Source organism: Nerophis lumbriciformis, linkage group LG22 (genome assembly GCF_033978685.3).
Source record: "Nerophis lumbriciformis linkage group LG22, RoL_Nlum_v2.1, whole genome shotgun sequence".
NCBI lineage: Eukaryota > Metazoa > Chordata > Actinopteri > Syngnathiformes > Syngnathidae > Nerophis > Nerophis lumbriciformis.
The window spans coordinates 42770994-42787458 of record NC_084569.2 but is presented as its reverse complement, the minus strand read 5'-3'; the positions used below and the strand labels follow the sequence as shown (position 1 = coordinate 42787458).

General features: G+C 41.4%; 1 protein-coding gene across 1 annotated transcript in view; it reads right to left on the bottom strand.

Annotated features, from left to right (window-relative positions):
• Window positions 1-16456, bottom strand: part of rapgefl1 (Rap guanine nucleotide exchange factor (GEF)-like 1) — a 23672-nt gene extending 7216 nt beyond the window's left edge. Inside the window, exons 1-10 of the mRNA XM_061973943.2 lie at window positions 16139-16456; window positions 15851-16080; window positions 3709-3787; window positions 3404-3590; window positions 2157-2254; window positions 1950-2062; window positions 1721-1888; window positions 1551-1648; window positions 1239-1361; window positions 903-1081 (exon numbers count right to left, since the gene is read on the bottom strand). Coding sequence (XP_061829927.2) covers window positions 903-1081; window positions 1239-1361; window positions 1551-1648; window positions 1721-1888; window positions 1950-2062; window positions 2157-2254; window positions 3404-3590; window positions 3709-3787; window positions 15851-16080; window positions 16139-16314 — 1451 coding nt within the window. The 5' untranslated portion in view covers window positions 16315-16456. The remainder of the gene's footprint in view (window positions 1-902; window positions 1082-1238; window positions 1362-1550; window positions 1649-1720; window positions 1889-1949; window positions 2063-2156; window positions 2255-3403; window positions 3591-3708; window positions 3788-15850; window positions 16081-16138) is intronic.
• Window positions 16457-16465: the final 9 nt, after the last annotated feature.

Here is a 16465-nt window from a genome sequence, read left to right as displayed (position 1 = left end):
TTGGCCCTGCACTCTTTAGTATTTACATGCTGCCGCTAGGCGACATCATACACAAATATGCTGTTATTTCACAACATGTGACAAGCAATCAATTATACACCTATTTAATAATACCACCTTAACATGTGACAACAAACAATTATACACCTATTTAATAATACCACCTTAACATGTGACAACAAACAATTATACACCTATTTAATAATACCACCTTAACATGTGACAACCAAACAATTATACACCTATTTAATAATACCACCTTAACATGTGACAACCAAACAATTATACACCTATTTAATAATACCACCTTAACATGTGACAACCAAACAATTATACACTTATTTAATAATACCACCTTAACATGTGACAACAAAACAATTATACACCTATTTAATAATACCACCTTAACATGTGACAACAAACAATTATACACCTATTTAATAATACCACCTTAACATGTGACAACAAACAATTATACACCTATTTAATAATACCACCTTAACATGTGACAACCAAACAATTATACACCTATTTAATAATACCACCTTAACATGTGACAACCAAACAATTATACAGCTATTTAATAATACCACCTTAACATGTGACAACTAAACAATTATACAGCTATTTAATAATACCACCTTAACATTTGACAACCAAACAATTATACACCTATTTAATAATACCACCTTAACATGTGACAACCAAACAATTATACACCTATTTAATAATACCACCTTAACATGTGACAACTAAACAATTATACAGCTATTTAATAATACCACCTTAACATGTGACAACTAAACAATTATACACCTATTTAATAATACCACCTTAACATTTGACAACCAAACAATTATACAACTATTTAATAATACCCCCCTAGGAGAAGTGGGACTCACAGCGCTGCGATCTTGATGAACTTGCGGAGTAGTTGGACACGTTTGGGCAAGGACTGACACTGCAGGATCTCGGTGGCCACCCAGTGCTGGACTTCACTGCAGCGCTGCAGTACCAGCTCCAGGTTGAGGGGGCGCCAGTGGGACTGATCTCCATGAAACACGTAACAAACAAACTCCACCTGCAGGGGACGCTCACGTCAACACACTCTCACACACACACATGCAAAGTGCTGCTCGTGTGTGTGTGTGAGTGAGTGAGTGAGTGAGTGAGTGAGTGAGTGAGTGTGTGTGTGTGTGTGTGTGTGTGTGTGTGTGTGTGTGTGTGTGCGCAGCAACCTCGTGCACGCAGCTGAAGAGCTCCCAGTCGAAGGCCACCAGCTGGTTGGCAACTTCTTCTGCTGACATGTCGTGAAGTTTGCTGTCCCCTGGCGTCCAGTGGATCTCCTCAGGAAGAGGGAGCTGATGGAACAGGAAGTGACATCATGCTAAGCCACAGAAGAGGGAGCTGATGGAACAGGAAGTGACATCATGCTAAGCCACAGAAGAGGGAGCTGATGGAACAGGAAGTGACATCATGCTAAGCCACAGAAGAGGGAGCTGATGGAACAGGAAGTGACATCATGCAAAGCCAGAGAGGAGGTCAATCACCAGTGAGTCCAGCTCGCAGGGCTGGCAGGTGAAGAGGTGCGTGTTGACTCCCAGGGTGGTGAAGACGGCCTCGTCGCTGGGGCGAAACACCGCCTTCTCTGCACACAACACGAGTCACCGTCACGCCACGCGCCGCCAGGAGGAGGAGGAGGAGGAGTCATGTGACCCACCTCCGGCGGAGGTGACGGCCACCAAGACGAGGTTTCCAGGAAGAAGCGGCTGCTCGTCGCTGTACTGCAGCTTCTCTCGCACCAGAGCCAGGATGTCTCCCACTCGGCAGGACAGGCGACTGCGGATGGTGACGTAGGAATGGTCGCGAGTGTAAACCCTGCAAAAGACTGCCCGCCTGCCCTTAGCTCAGTGCCTTGCTGGGAGAAAGGTGTGTCTGGAATGTCCTACTCTCATCCGAGCCCCTGAACGCCTCCCTGGGCTGCAGACAGGCGTCGATGCGTCGAAAGTGTCGGAAGAGCGGTCGCACCTGCTTCCTCCTGCTCTCCTTCTCCTCGTCACAGCTGACAACACACACACACACACACACCTTTGTCTATACATATGTGTGTGTGTGTGTGTGTGTGTGTGTGTGTGTGTGTGTGTGTGTGCACGTACGGGCAGTTGAACATTTCTGTCCAGCGTTGCAGTTTGACCACGTCGTCCACCAACTCAGGATGACGGCTCAGCTCCTGAAGTGCACACATGTACAACTCCTGCACACACACACACACACACACACATACCGTATTTTCCGCACTATTAGCCGCACCTAAAAACCACAAATTTACTCAAAAGCTGACAGTGCGGCTTTTAACCCGGTGCGCTTTATATATGGATTAATATTAAGATTCATTTTCATAAAGTTTCGGTCTCGCAACTACGGTAAACAGCCGCCATCTTTTTTCCCGGTAGAAGAGGAAGTGCTTCTTCTTCTACGCAAGCAACCGCCAAGGTAAGCACCCGCCCCCATAGAACAGGAAGCGCTTCTTCTTCTACTGTAAGCAACCACCCGCCCGCGTAGAAGAGGAAAAAGCGCGCGGATATTACGTTTCATTTCCTTTGTGTGTTTACATCTGTAAAGACCACAAAATGGCTCCTACTAAGCGACAGGGATCCGGTTCATGAAAAGACGCAATCTCTCCATCCGCACACGGACTACTATTTCACAGCAACTGCCTAAAGACTTTCAAGAAAAGCTGGCTACTTTCCGTGCATATTGTAAAAACAAGATAGCTGAAAAAAAGATCCGGCCAGAGAACATTATCAACATGGACGAGGTTCCACTGACTTTTGATATTCCTGTGAACCGCACTGTGGATACAACGGGAGCACGTACGGTGAATATTCGCACCACAGGGAATGAGAAGTCATCCTTCACTGTGGTTCTAGCTTGCCATGCTAATGGCCAGAAACTTCCACCCATGGTGATATTCAAAAGGAAGACCTTGCCAAAAGAGACCTTTCCAGCCGGCGTCATCATAAAAGCTAACTCGAAGGGATGGATGGATGAAGAAAAGATGAGCGAGTGGTTAAGGTAAGTTTACGCGAAGAGGCCGGGTGGCTTTTTTCACGCAGCTCCGTCCATGTTGATATACGACTCCATGCGCGCCCACATCACGCTGGTTTTTAATATATTATTAAAGTTTGACTGACCTATCTGACTGTTTTTTTGACATTCCTTTAGCGCAGTTAGATGCGGCTTATAACACGGGGCGGCTTATAGGTGGACAACGTTTTGAAATATGCCGTTCATTGAAGGCGCGGCTTATAACCCAGGGCGCCTTATGGTGCGGAAAATACGGTACACACACACACAAAATGTGTTGCAGACACCTGTGTGTGTAGTTGTGTAGTTGTGTCACCTTGGGGAATTTGTCGCCGTCCTCCTGCAGGAAGTCTCGGTACATGTCCAGGTATCGAAAGGCGACGCTCAGCACCGCCCGCTTCTTGTGCACGCCCTCCAGCGCAGGCCCCGCCTCCCCGTCTGGCCCCGCCCCTCCTCTGTCATCCTGCTCCCCACCTGGCCCCTCCCCTGTGTTCACACTAAATCTGAAAGTGGAGCTCAAGGAAGGAGTTTGCCCTCAGTTTGGTCTATCAGCAGTGAAAGTGTGTGTGTGTGTGTGTGTGTGTGTGTGTGTGTGTGTGTGTGTGTGTGTGTGTAGGATACTGTTGCAGTAGAAGTTGCTGGAAGGTGTCTGCCGTCAGGAAGATGGGATGGGTCAACATGAAGTCATCCAACAGCGTCTCTACAAACACACACACATTTCTTAACACATTTGGGTACAGTGATTGTGTGTATTTTATGGTTGTCATGGCATCGGTGTGAGCAAGGCAGGACACGCCCACTCTAGTTAGTCTCTCTATTGATTTGATCAATGAATTGTTTCAATGTGCTGGCCTCACACAAACACTAAACTAAGCTTCAGATTCTCTCCTCTTGAAAAAGGGCAAGGACCCTTTGTGGTGGACTTTGTATGGTCCTGTTAAATGTGGATTAGATTTGTATGGTCCTGTTAAATGTGGATTAGATTTGTATGGTCCTGTTAAATGTGGATTAGATTTGTATGGTCCTGTTAAATGTGGATTAGATTTGTATGGTCCTGTTAAATGTGGATTAGATTTGTATGGTCCTGTTAAATGTGGATTAGATTTGCATGGTCCTGTTAAATGTGGATTAGATTTGCATGGTCCTGTTAAATGTGGATTAGATTTGTATGGTCCTGTTAAATGTGGATTAGATTTGTATGGTTCTGTTGAATGTGGATTAGATTTGTATGGTCCTGTTAAATGTGGATTAGATTTGTATGGTCCTGTTAAATGTGGATTAGAAATGACTATCCAAACTGCTGGCTTTATGTCTGGATACTATTCTCTCTTCTAGTAATGCGGATCAAACCGGAGTCATTGGGAATAGATATTCCTTTTGTAATATTCTAGGTCTTTCCAATATATTGTATGATGTGCCTGCTCTTAACAGCGAAGTCTCTGAAAAGCTGAAAAGGCATTTGACTGAATGGAGTGGAATGATCTATTTTATGTCCTGGAGAGATCTGGCTTTAGTAACAGTTTTATTCCATGGACTAGGCTCCTATATTCATCCCCTGAGGCCTCGGTCAGGACCAATAATATTCAATCTGAATATTTTCACCTTTACCATTCCACACGGCAGGGTTGCCCTCTGAGTTCTTTGCTTTTTGCTCTTGCCATTGAGCCTCTGTCCATAGCGCTTTGTACCACCGCTTATTCCGAGCATAAGTACACACAATGTGCAGGTGACCTCCTTCTGTACGTCTCACACATTTCCGTCTGCCTTAAGTAGTCTCCCAGCTTTAGGACATGTGTCTGGTTGCACAATGAAATTGTGTAAGAGTGAAATATTTCCTACAGATTCTGCTGCTAAGAAATATTCTCCCGTCTAGGATTGCCCTGCAAAGTTTCTCTCACACACACACACACACACACACACACACACACACACACACACACACACACACACACACACACACACACACACACACACACACACACACACACACACACACACACACACACACACACTTGCAGAGCTTTAGAAAGCCAACTTTGTTCCACTATTGTCCAGAATCCAGGAGGATCTTTTCTTAATTTATCTACAGCAGCTCATGTCAACGGTTTTTGTTTCTTGTCCTGTCCAGCTTCTCAGGCAAATCATACAGTAGATGTAGTTGATCATATAGTAGATGTAGATGATCATATAGTAGATGTAGATGATCATATAGTAGATGTAGATGATCATATAGTAGATGTAGATGATCATATAGTAGATGTAGATGATCATATAGTAGATGTAGATGATCATATAGTAGATGTAGATGATCATATAGTAGATGTAGATGATCATATAGTTGATGTAGATGATCATATAGTAGATGTAGATGATCATATAGTAGATGTAGATGATCATATAGTAGATGTAGATGATCATATAGTAGATGTAGATGATCATATAGTAGATGTAGATGATCATATAGTAGATGTAGATGATCATATAGTAGATGTAGATGATCATATAGTAGATGTAGATGATCATATAGTAGATGTAGATGATCATATAGTAGATGTAGATGATCATATAGTAGATGTAGATGATCATATAGTAGATGTAGATGATCATATAGTAGATGTAGATGATCATATAGTAGATGTAGATGATCATATAGTAGATGTAGATGATCATATAGTTGATGTAGATGATCATATAGTAGATGTAGATGATCATATAGTAGATGTAGATGATCATATAGTAGATGTAGATGATCATATAGTAGATGTAGATGATCATATAGTAGATGTAGATGATCATATAGTAGATGTAGATGATCATATAGTAGATGTAGATGATCATATAGTAGATGTAGATGATCATATAGTAGATGTAGATGATCATATAGTAGATGTAGATGATCATATAGTAGATGTAGATGATCATATAGTTGATGTAGATGATCATATAGTAGATGTAGATGATCATATAGTAGATGTAGATGATCATATAGTAGATGTAGATGATCATATAGTAGATGTAGATGATCATATAGTAGATGTAGATGATCATATAGTAGATGTAGATGATCATATAGTTGATGTAGATGATCATATAGTAGATGTAGATGATCATATAGTAGATGTAGATGATCATATAGTAGATGTAGATGATCATATAGTAGATGTAGATGATCATATAGTAGATGTAGATGATCATATAGTAGATGTAGATGATCATATAGTTGATGTAGATGATCATATAGTAGATGTAGATGATCATATAGTAGATGTAGATATAGTATGTAGATGATTAGGATGTAGAGATCATATAGTAGATGTAGATGATCATATTAGTAGATGTTAGATGATCATATAGTAGATGTAGATGATTCATATAGTAGATGTAGGATGATCATATAGTTAGATGTAGATGATCATATAGTAGATGTAGATGATCATATAGTAGATGTAGATGATCATATAGTAGATGTAGATGATCATATAGTAGATGTAGATGATCATATAGTAGATGTAGATGATCATATAGTAGATGTAGATGATCATATAGTAGATGTAGATGATCATATAGTAGATGTAGATGATCATATAGTAGATGTAGATGATCATATAGTAGATGTAGATGATCATATAGTAGATGTAGATGATCATATAGTAGATGTAGATGATCATATAGTAGATGTAGATGATCATATAGTAGATGTAGATGATCATATAGTAGATGTAGATGATCATATAGTAGATGTAGATGATCATATAGTAGATGTAGATGATCATATAGTAGATGTAGATGATCATATAGTAGATGTAGATGATCATATAGTAGATGATCATATAGTAGATGTATAGTAGATGATCATATAGTAGATGTAGATGATCATATAGTAGATGTAGATGATCATATAGTAGATGTAGATGATCATATAGTAGATGTAGATGATCATATAGTAGATGTAGATGATCATATAGTAGATGTAGATGATCATATAGTAGATGTAGATGATCATATAGTAGATGTAGATGATCATATAGTAGATGTAGATGATCATATAGTAGATGTAGATGATCATATAGTTGATGTAGATGATCATATAGTAGATGTAGATGATCATATAGTAGATGTAGATGATCATATAGTTGATGTAGATGATCATATAGTAGATGTAGATGATCATATAGTAGATGTAGATGATCATATAGTAGATGTAGATGATCATATAGTAGATGTAGATGATCATATAGTAGATGTAGATGATCATATAGTAGATGTAGATGATCATATAGTAGATGTAGATGATCATATAGTAGATGTAGATGATCATATAGTAGATGTAGATGATCATATAGTAGATGTAGATGATCATATAGTAGATGTAGATGATCATATAGTAGATGTAGATGATCATATAGTAGATGTAGATGATCATATAGTAGATGTAGATGATCATATAGTAGATGTAGATGATCATATAGTAGATGTAGATGATCATATAGTAGATGTAGATGATCATATAGTAGATGTAGATGATCATATAGTAGATGTAGATGATCATATAGTAGATGTAGATGATCATATAGTAGATGTAGATGATCATATAGTAGATGTAGATGATCATATAGTAGATGTAGATGATCATGAACTTCTTTCTTGTTTGGAAGATACACACAACTGTAACTGTTATTTCTTCCTGCACATAATAAATATGTACAAGGTGTTTGGATGTATTCATTTATGTCAAATTGTCATTAGTATTGCTGCACCATGTTAAGGACACATTAATGAGTGCAGTATTGCTGCACCATGTTAAGGACACATTAATGAGTGCAGTATTGCTGCACCATGTTAAGGACACATTAATGAGTGCAGTATTGCTGCACCATGTTAAGGACACATTAATGAGTGCAGGAGTCTGTGGCTTCATGTCAATATTTGCCTGCTGGACCTTTTCCTTTTTCCATCCATCCATCCATCTTCTTCCGCTTATCTGAGGTCGGGTCGCGGGGGCAGCAGCCTAAGCAGGGAAGCCCAGACTTCCCTCTCCCCAGCCACTTCGTCCAGCTCTTCCTGTGGGACCCCGAGGCGTTCCCAGGCCAGCCGGGAGACATAGTCTTCCCAACGTGTCCTGGGTCTTCCCCGTGGCCTCCTACCGGTCGGACGTGCCCTAAACACCTCCCTAGGGAGGCGTTTGGGTGGCATCCTGACCAGATACCTGAACCATCTCATCTGGCTCCTCTCCATGTGGAGGAGCAGCGGCTTTACTTTGAGCTCCCCCCGGATGACAGAGCTTCTCACCCTATCTCTAAGGGAGAGCCCCGCCACCCGGCGGAGGAAACTCATTTGGGCCGCTTGTACCCGTGATCTTGTCCTTTCGGTCATAACCCAAAGCTCATGACCATAGGTGAGGATGGGAACGTAGATCGACCGGTAAATTGAGAGCTTTGCCTTCCGGCTCAGCTCCTTCTTCACCACAACGGATCGATACAGCGTCCGCATTACTGAAGACGCCGCACCGATCCGCCTGTCGATCTCACCATCCACTCTTCCCTCACTTGTGAACTAGACTCCGAGGTACTTGAACTCCTCCACTTGGGGCAAGATCTCCTCCCCAACCCGGAGAAGGCACTCCACCCTTTTCCGGGAGAGAACCATGGACTCGGACTTGGAAGGTGCTGATTCTCATCCCAGTCGCTTCACACTCGGCTGCGAACCGATCCAGTGAGAGCTGAAGATCCTGGCCAGAGGAAGCCATCAGGACCACATCATCTGTAAATAGCAGAGACCTAATCCTGCAGCCACTAAACCAGATCCCCTCAACGCCTTGACTGCGCCTAGAAATTCTGTCCATAAAAGTTATGAACAGAACCTTTTTGTTATTTGAAATATAATTTGTGAGTTACTTGTTTGACAGAAAAGTAACATTTGACTATTTCTGGACTGTACATGTCAACAACAAATAATAATAATGCCACTTCTTATATTAGCAATAGTAGTATGATTAGTACCATTATTATTGTTACAAATAAACTACTTTTAATACTACCAATAATGAATAGAAATAATGAGAATAATATTATACTGTGTCAATGAGTGTACGCATTTCAATCAGCAACAGGAAAAGAATGGTGTGTGTGTGTGTGTGAGAGTGTGAGTGTGAGTGTGTGTGCGCATGTGTGAGTGTCTCAACAGGCACCAACATGAACTCACCCACGCGTACACACACACACACACACACACACACACACACACACACATATTTCTGTACCAACACGCAGGAACACACTGGAAGAGAAATAAGCAGAGGACGAGTGATTATATAAGGTATGCATACACACACACTGGAAGAGAAATAAGCAGAGGACCAGTGATTACATAACACACACACACACACACACACACACACACACACACACACACACACACACACACACACACACACACACACACACACACACACACACACACACACACACACACCTCAACTGGTGTCTGCAAAGACATTTTGTTCATTCCTCTTGAAATGTTTGGTACTGAATGAAATATTTAGTATGTTTGCAGTCTTGTGTTCATTTCTTTCTCAAGTAAGCATCAGAATCAAGATGTTCTTATTGAACATAGAATATATTCTTCTTAGAATATATTCTTATTGCACATACAAACCCCGTTTCCATGAGTTGGGAAATTGTGTTAGATGTAAATATAAACGGAATACAATGATTTGCAAATCATTTTCAAGCCATATTCAGTTGAATATGCTACAAAGACAACATATTTGATGTTCAAACTCATAAACAATTTTTTTGTTGCAAATAATCATTAACTTTAGAATTTGATGGCAGCAACACGTGACAAAGAAGTTGGGAAAGGTGGCAATAAATACTGATAAAGTTGAGGAATGCTCATCAAAGACTTATTTGGAACATCCCACAGGTGAACAGGCTAATTGGGAACAGGTGGGTGCCATGATTGGGTATAAAAGTAGATTCCATGAAATGCTCAGTCATTCACAAACAAGGATGGGGCGAGGGTCACCACTTTGTCAACAAATGCCTGAGAAAATTGTTTAAAAACAACATTTCTCAAGCAGCTATTGCAAGGAATTTAGGGATTTCACCATCTACGCTCCGTAATATCATCAAAGGGTTCAGAGAATCTGGCGAAATCACTGCACGTAAGCAGCTAAGCCCGTGACCTTCCATCCCTCAGGCTGTACTGCATCAACAAGCGACATCGGTGTGTAAAGGATATCACCACATGGGCTCAGGAACACTTCAGAAAACCACTGTCAGTAACTACAGTTGGTCGTTACATCTGTAAGTGCAAGTTAAAACTCTCCTATGCAAGGCGAAAACCGTTTATCAACAACACCCAGAAACGCCGTCGGCTTCGCTGGGCCTGAGCTCATCTAAGATGGACTGATACAAAGTGGAAAAGTGTTCTGTGGTCTGACGAGTCCACATTTCAAATTGTTTTTGGAAACTGTGGACGTCGTGTCCTCCGGACCAAAGAGGAAAAGAACCATCCGGATTGTTCTAGGGTGAAAGTGTAAAAGTCAGCATGTGTGATGGTATGGGGGTGTATTAGTGGCCAAGACATGGGTAACTTACACATCTGTGAAGGCACCATTAATGCTGAAAGGTACATACAGCTTTTGGAGCAACATACAGGTAAAAGCCAGTAAATTAGAATATTTTGAAAAACTTGATTTATTTCAGTAATTGCATTCAAAAGGTGTAACTTGTACATTATATTTATTCATTGCACACAGACTGATGCATTCAAATGTTTATTTCATTTAATTTTGATGATTTGAAGTGGCAACAAATGAAAATCCAAAATTCCGTGTGTCACAAAATTAGAATATTACTTAAGGCTAATACAAAAAAGGGATTTTTAGAAATGTTGGCCAACTGAAAAGTATGAAAATGAAAAATATGAGCATGTACAATACTCAATACTTGGTTGGAGCTCCTTTTGCCTCAATTACTGCGTTAATGCGGCGTGGCATGGAGTCGATGAGTTTCTGGCACTGCTCAGGTGTTATGAGAGCCCAGGTTGCTCTGATAGTGGCCTTCAACTCTTCTGCGTTTTTGGCTCTGGCATTCTGCATCTTCCTTGTCACAATACCCCACAGATTTTCTATGGGGCTAAGGTCAGGGGAGTTGGCGGGCCAATTTAGAACAGAAATACCATGGTCCGTAAACCAGGCACGGGTAGATTTTGCGCTGTGTGCAGGCGCCAAGTCCTGTTGGAACTTGAAATCTCCATCTCCATAGAGCAGGTCAGCAGCAGGAAGCATGAAGTGCTCTAAAACTTGCTGGTAGACGGCTGCGTTGACCCTGGATCTCAGGAAACAGAGTGGACCGACACCAGCAGATGACATGGCACCCCAAACCATCACCCAACCATGCAAATTTTGCATTTCCTTTGGAAATCGAGGTCCTAGAGTCTGGAGGAAGACAGGAGAGGCACAGGATCCACGTTGCCTGAAGTCTAGTGTAAAGTTTCCACCATCAGTGATGGTTTGGGGTGCCATGTCATCTGCTGGTGTCGGTCCACTCTGTTTCCTGAGATCCAGGGTCAACGCAGCCGTCTACCAGCAAGTTTTAGAGCACTTCATGCTTCCTGCTGCTGACCTGCTCTATGGAGATGGAGATTTCAAGTTCCGACAGGACTTGGCGCCTGCACACAGCGCAAAATCTAACCGTGCCTGGTTTACGGACCATGGTATTTCTGTTCTAAATTGGCCCGCCAACTCCCCTGACCTTAGCCCCATAGAAAATCTGTGGGGTATTGTGAAAAGGAAGATGCAGAATGCCAGACCCAAAAACGCAGAAGAGTTGAAGGCCACTATCAGAGCAACCTGGGCTCTCATAACACCTGAGCAGTGCCAGAAACTCATCGACTCCATGCCACGCCGCATTAACGCAGTAATTGAGGCAAAAGGAGCTCCAACCAAGTATTGAGTATTGTACATGCTCATATTTTTCATTTTCAGACTTTTCAGGTGGCCAACATTTCTAAAAATCCTTTTGTATTAGCCTTAAGTAATATTCTAATTTTGTGACACACGGAATTTTGGATTTTCATTTGTTGCCACTTCAAATCATCAAAATTAAATGAAATAAACATTTGAATGCATCAGTCTGTGTGCAATGAATAAATATAATGTACAAGTTACACCTTTTGAATGCAATTACTGAAATAAATCAAGTTTTTCAAAATATTCTAATTTACTGGCTTTTACCTGTATGTGGTGTATGGTGACATGGACTAAACATATCGCGATATTAAAAAAAGGCCTTATCGCCCAGCCTTAATTACAACCATTACATCTTGTTTCCTTTTATTTTTTTTAAAAATTCATATAATGTTTATAAAGTCAGTAAATACGTCCCTGGACACATGAGGACTTTGAATATGACCAATGTATGATCCTGTAACTACTTGGTATCACATCCATACCTAAATGTGTGGTATCATCCAAAACTAATGTCAAGTATCAAAGAAGAGAAGAAGAAGTGATTATTACATTTGAACAGAAGTGTAGATAGAACATGTTCAAAGAGAAAATAAGCAGATATTAACAGTAAATGAACATGTAGATTAATAATGCATTTTTACAGTTTGTCCCTCATAATGTGTATAAAATAATAGGAGTATAAATGACACAATATGTTACTGCATACGTCAGCAGACTAATTAGGAGTCTTTGTTTGTTTACTTACTACTAAAAGACAAGTTGTCTAGTATGTTGACTATTTTATTGAAGGACTAAATGACAATAATAAACATATGTTTCATGTACACTAACATTTGTTGTTACAATAAAGACAATAATGACATTTTTTGTGCTCCCCTTTATTTAGAAAAGTATGGAAATGCATTTTGGTACCGGTACCAAAATATTGGTATGGGGTCAAGACTAGTTACTAGCAGTGTTGTGCTCTCTAGTCCTAACACAACTTACATCTACTAGTTGCTAGCAGTGTTGTACTCTCTAGTCCTAACACAACTTACATCTACTATTTGCTAGCAGTGTTGTACTCTCTAGTACTAACACAACTTACATCTACTAGTTGCTAGCAGTGTTGTGCTCTCTAGTCCTAACACAACTTACATCTATTAGTTGCTAGCAGTGTTGTGCTCTCTAGTCCTAACACAACTTACATCTACTATTTGCTAGCAGTGTTGTGCTCTCTAGTCCTAACACAACTTACATCTACTAGTTACTAGCAGTGTTGTACTCTCTAGTACTAACACAACTTACATCTACTAGTTGCTAGCAGTGTTGTGCTCTCTAGTACTAACACAACTTACATCTACTAGTTGCTAGCAGTGTTGTGATGTCGTCTCTAGTCCTAACACAACTTACATCTACTATTTGCTAGCAGTGTTGTGCTCTCTAGTCCTAACACAACTTACATCTACTAGTTACTAGCAGTGTTGTACTCTCTAGTACTAACACAACTTACATCTACTAGTTGCTAGCAGTGTTGTGCTCTCTAGTCCTAACACAACTTACATCTACTAGTTGCTAGCAGTGTTGTGCTCTCTAGTCCTAACACAACTTACATCTACTAGTTGCTTGCAGTGTTGTGATGTCGTCTCTAGTCCTAACACAACTTACATCTACTAGTTGCTAGCAGTGTTGTGCTCTCTAGTCCTAACACAACTTACATCTACTAGTTGCTTGCAGTGTTGTGATGTCGTCTCTAGTCCTAACACAACTTACATCTACTAGTTGCTAGCAGTGTTGTGCTCTCTAGTCCTAACACAACTTACATCTACTAGTTGCTTGCAGTGTTGTGATGTCGTCTCTAGTCCTAACACAACTTACATCTACTAGTTGCTAGCAGTGTTGTGCTCTCTAGTACTAACACAACTTACATCTACTAGTTGCTTGCAGTGTTGTCCTCTCTAGTCCTAACAAAACTTACATCTACTAGTTGCTAGCAGTGTTGTGCTCTCTAGTCCTAACAACTTACATCTATTAGTTGCTAGCAGTGTTGTGCTCTCTAGTACTAACACAACTTACATCTACTAGTTGCTAGCAGTGTTGTCCTCTCTAGTCCTAACAAAACTTACATCTACTAGTTGCTAGCAGTGTTGTGCTCTCTAGTCCTAACAACTTACATCTACTAGTTGCTAGCAGTGTTGTGCTCTCTAGTACTAACACAACTTACATCTACTAGTTGCTAGCAGTGTTGTGCTCTCTAGTCCTAACAACTTACATCTACTAGTTGCTTGCAGTGTTGTACTCTCTAGTACTAACACAACTTACATCTACTAGTTGCTAGCAGTGTTGTCCTCTCTAGTCCTAACAAAACTTACATCTACTAGTTGCTAGCAGTGTTGTGCTCTCTAGTCCTAACAACTTACATCTACTAGTTGCTAGCAGTGTTGTGCTCTCTAGTACTAACACAACTTACATCTACTAGTTGCTAGCAGTGTTGTGCTCTCTAGTACTAACATAACTTACATCTACTAGTTGCTTGCAGTGTTGTGAAGTCGTCTCTAGTCCTAACACAACTTACATCTACTAGTTGCTAGCAGTGTTGTGCTCTCCAGTCCCAACACAACTTTGATTTACTAGTTGCTAACCCTAACAACTTGAATCTACTAGTTGCTAGTCCTAACACAACTTCCATCTACTAGTTGCTAGTCCTAACACAACTTCCATCAACTAGTTGCTAGTCCTTACACAACTTGCATCTACTAGTTGCTAGTCCTAACACAACTTCCATCTACTAGTTGACAGTCCTAACACAACTTGCATCTACTAGTTGCTAGTCCTAACACAACTTCCATCAACTAGTTGCTAGTCCTAACACAACTTCCATCTACTAGTTGCTAGTCCTAACACAACTTCCATCTACTAGTTGCTAGTCCTAACACAACTTCCATCTACTAGTTGCTAGTCCTAACACAACTTGCATCTACTAGTTGCTAGTCCTAACAACTTGCATCTACTAGTTGCTAGTCCTAACAACTTGCATCTACTAGTTGCTAGTCCTAACACAACTTCCATCTACTAGTTGCTAGTCCTAACACAACTTGCATCTACTAGTTGCTAGTCCTAACAACTTCCATCACTTGTCAAGACTAATTCTGCCCACAGGCCAACCAGGCGGCCCCTGGGGCCACATCCTTTGGAGGGGACGCCAAACATTGCAGAATGTAAAATAATCATCCATCCATTTTCTACCACTTGTCCCTTTCGGGGTGGTGGGGGTGCTGGAGCCTATCCCAGCTGCATTCCAATGAGAGCTTAAATGCATTTAATTACTAATAACATTTAATGGGAGTTTTTAGTAAGTAGTGTTACTATAACTATTACTGGGAGAAAAAGTATACTGTACATATATTATGGGTTGCACCTTATATTATACTCATGTTGAATATACTTTTCTTATAAATATATCATTACAGTATATCATATGTACTTATTAATAGGGCATAGTGAACATTAATGAACATTAAAAATGTTAGCCTTGTAATTGAACTAAAATCATCATTAATACATTATATTATATAAATAATATATATATACATATATATATATATATATATATATATATATATATACGCACATATATATATCCATCCATCCATTTTCTACTGCTTATTCCCTAATATACAATATTATATTAGGGAATATAATAATATTTAGTACGTTTGGAAAGGATTGGAATCATATTGAGTACATTTGTAAAGGATTGGAATGATATAGAGTACATTTGTAAAGGATTGGAATGATATTGAGTACCGGCGCAGTGTCCGTGGCGTAGTCCGGTGACGGTGTCCAGCAGGGCGAGGGTGATGTTTTCGGGCGTGTCGGCGGGAAGCGAGGCCCCGCCCCCGACGCCGTCCACCACCAGGCTGGCCTCTGAACTCTGCTCGTCGCTGGACAAGGACGGACTACGGACGTCTCCGCAGGCCGAGCCGTTGACGGGGGCGGCGGCGGAGGGCCAGGGGGGAAGGTCTTCGCTGTCAGGACTGCGGGGGGGTGAAAGGTCAGTGACGTCATCGTGTTGCGTAACGACGGCGGACCTACCTGAACACCTCCCGGGCCTGCCCTCCGTCCGGGGACGTCTCCCTGAAGAACGGCACCACCCGGGACAGGCTGGCCCTTCGCCGCGACGCCGCGCTCCCCCCGCCGGCCTTGTCCAGAGCTCCGGCGCGGCTCTGCTTCTTGAGGAACTTCTCCAGCGGCTTCATCCCCGCCGGCATGGTGCGGTGCGGTGCGGACAGCAAGGAAGGCAAGCGGCTGCCGGGCTACATCACACCGACCAGGCGCGTGCACGTCGTGTTGCCGCAGCCGCCAAATGAGTACTACTCTGGCCCCGCCCCCACCTGATCTGCTGCAGTTGCGCGTTCCCGA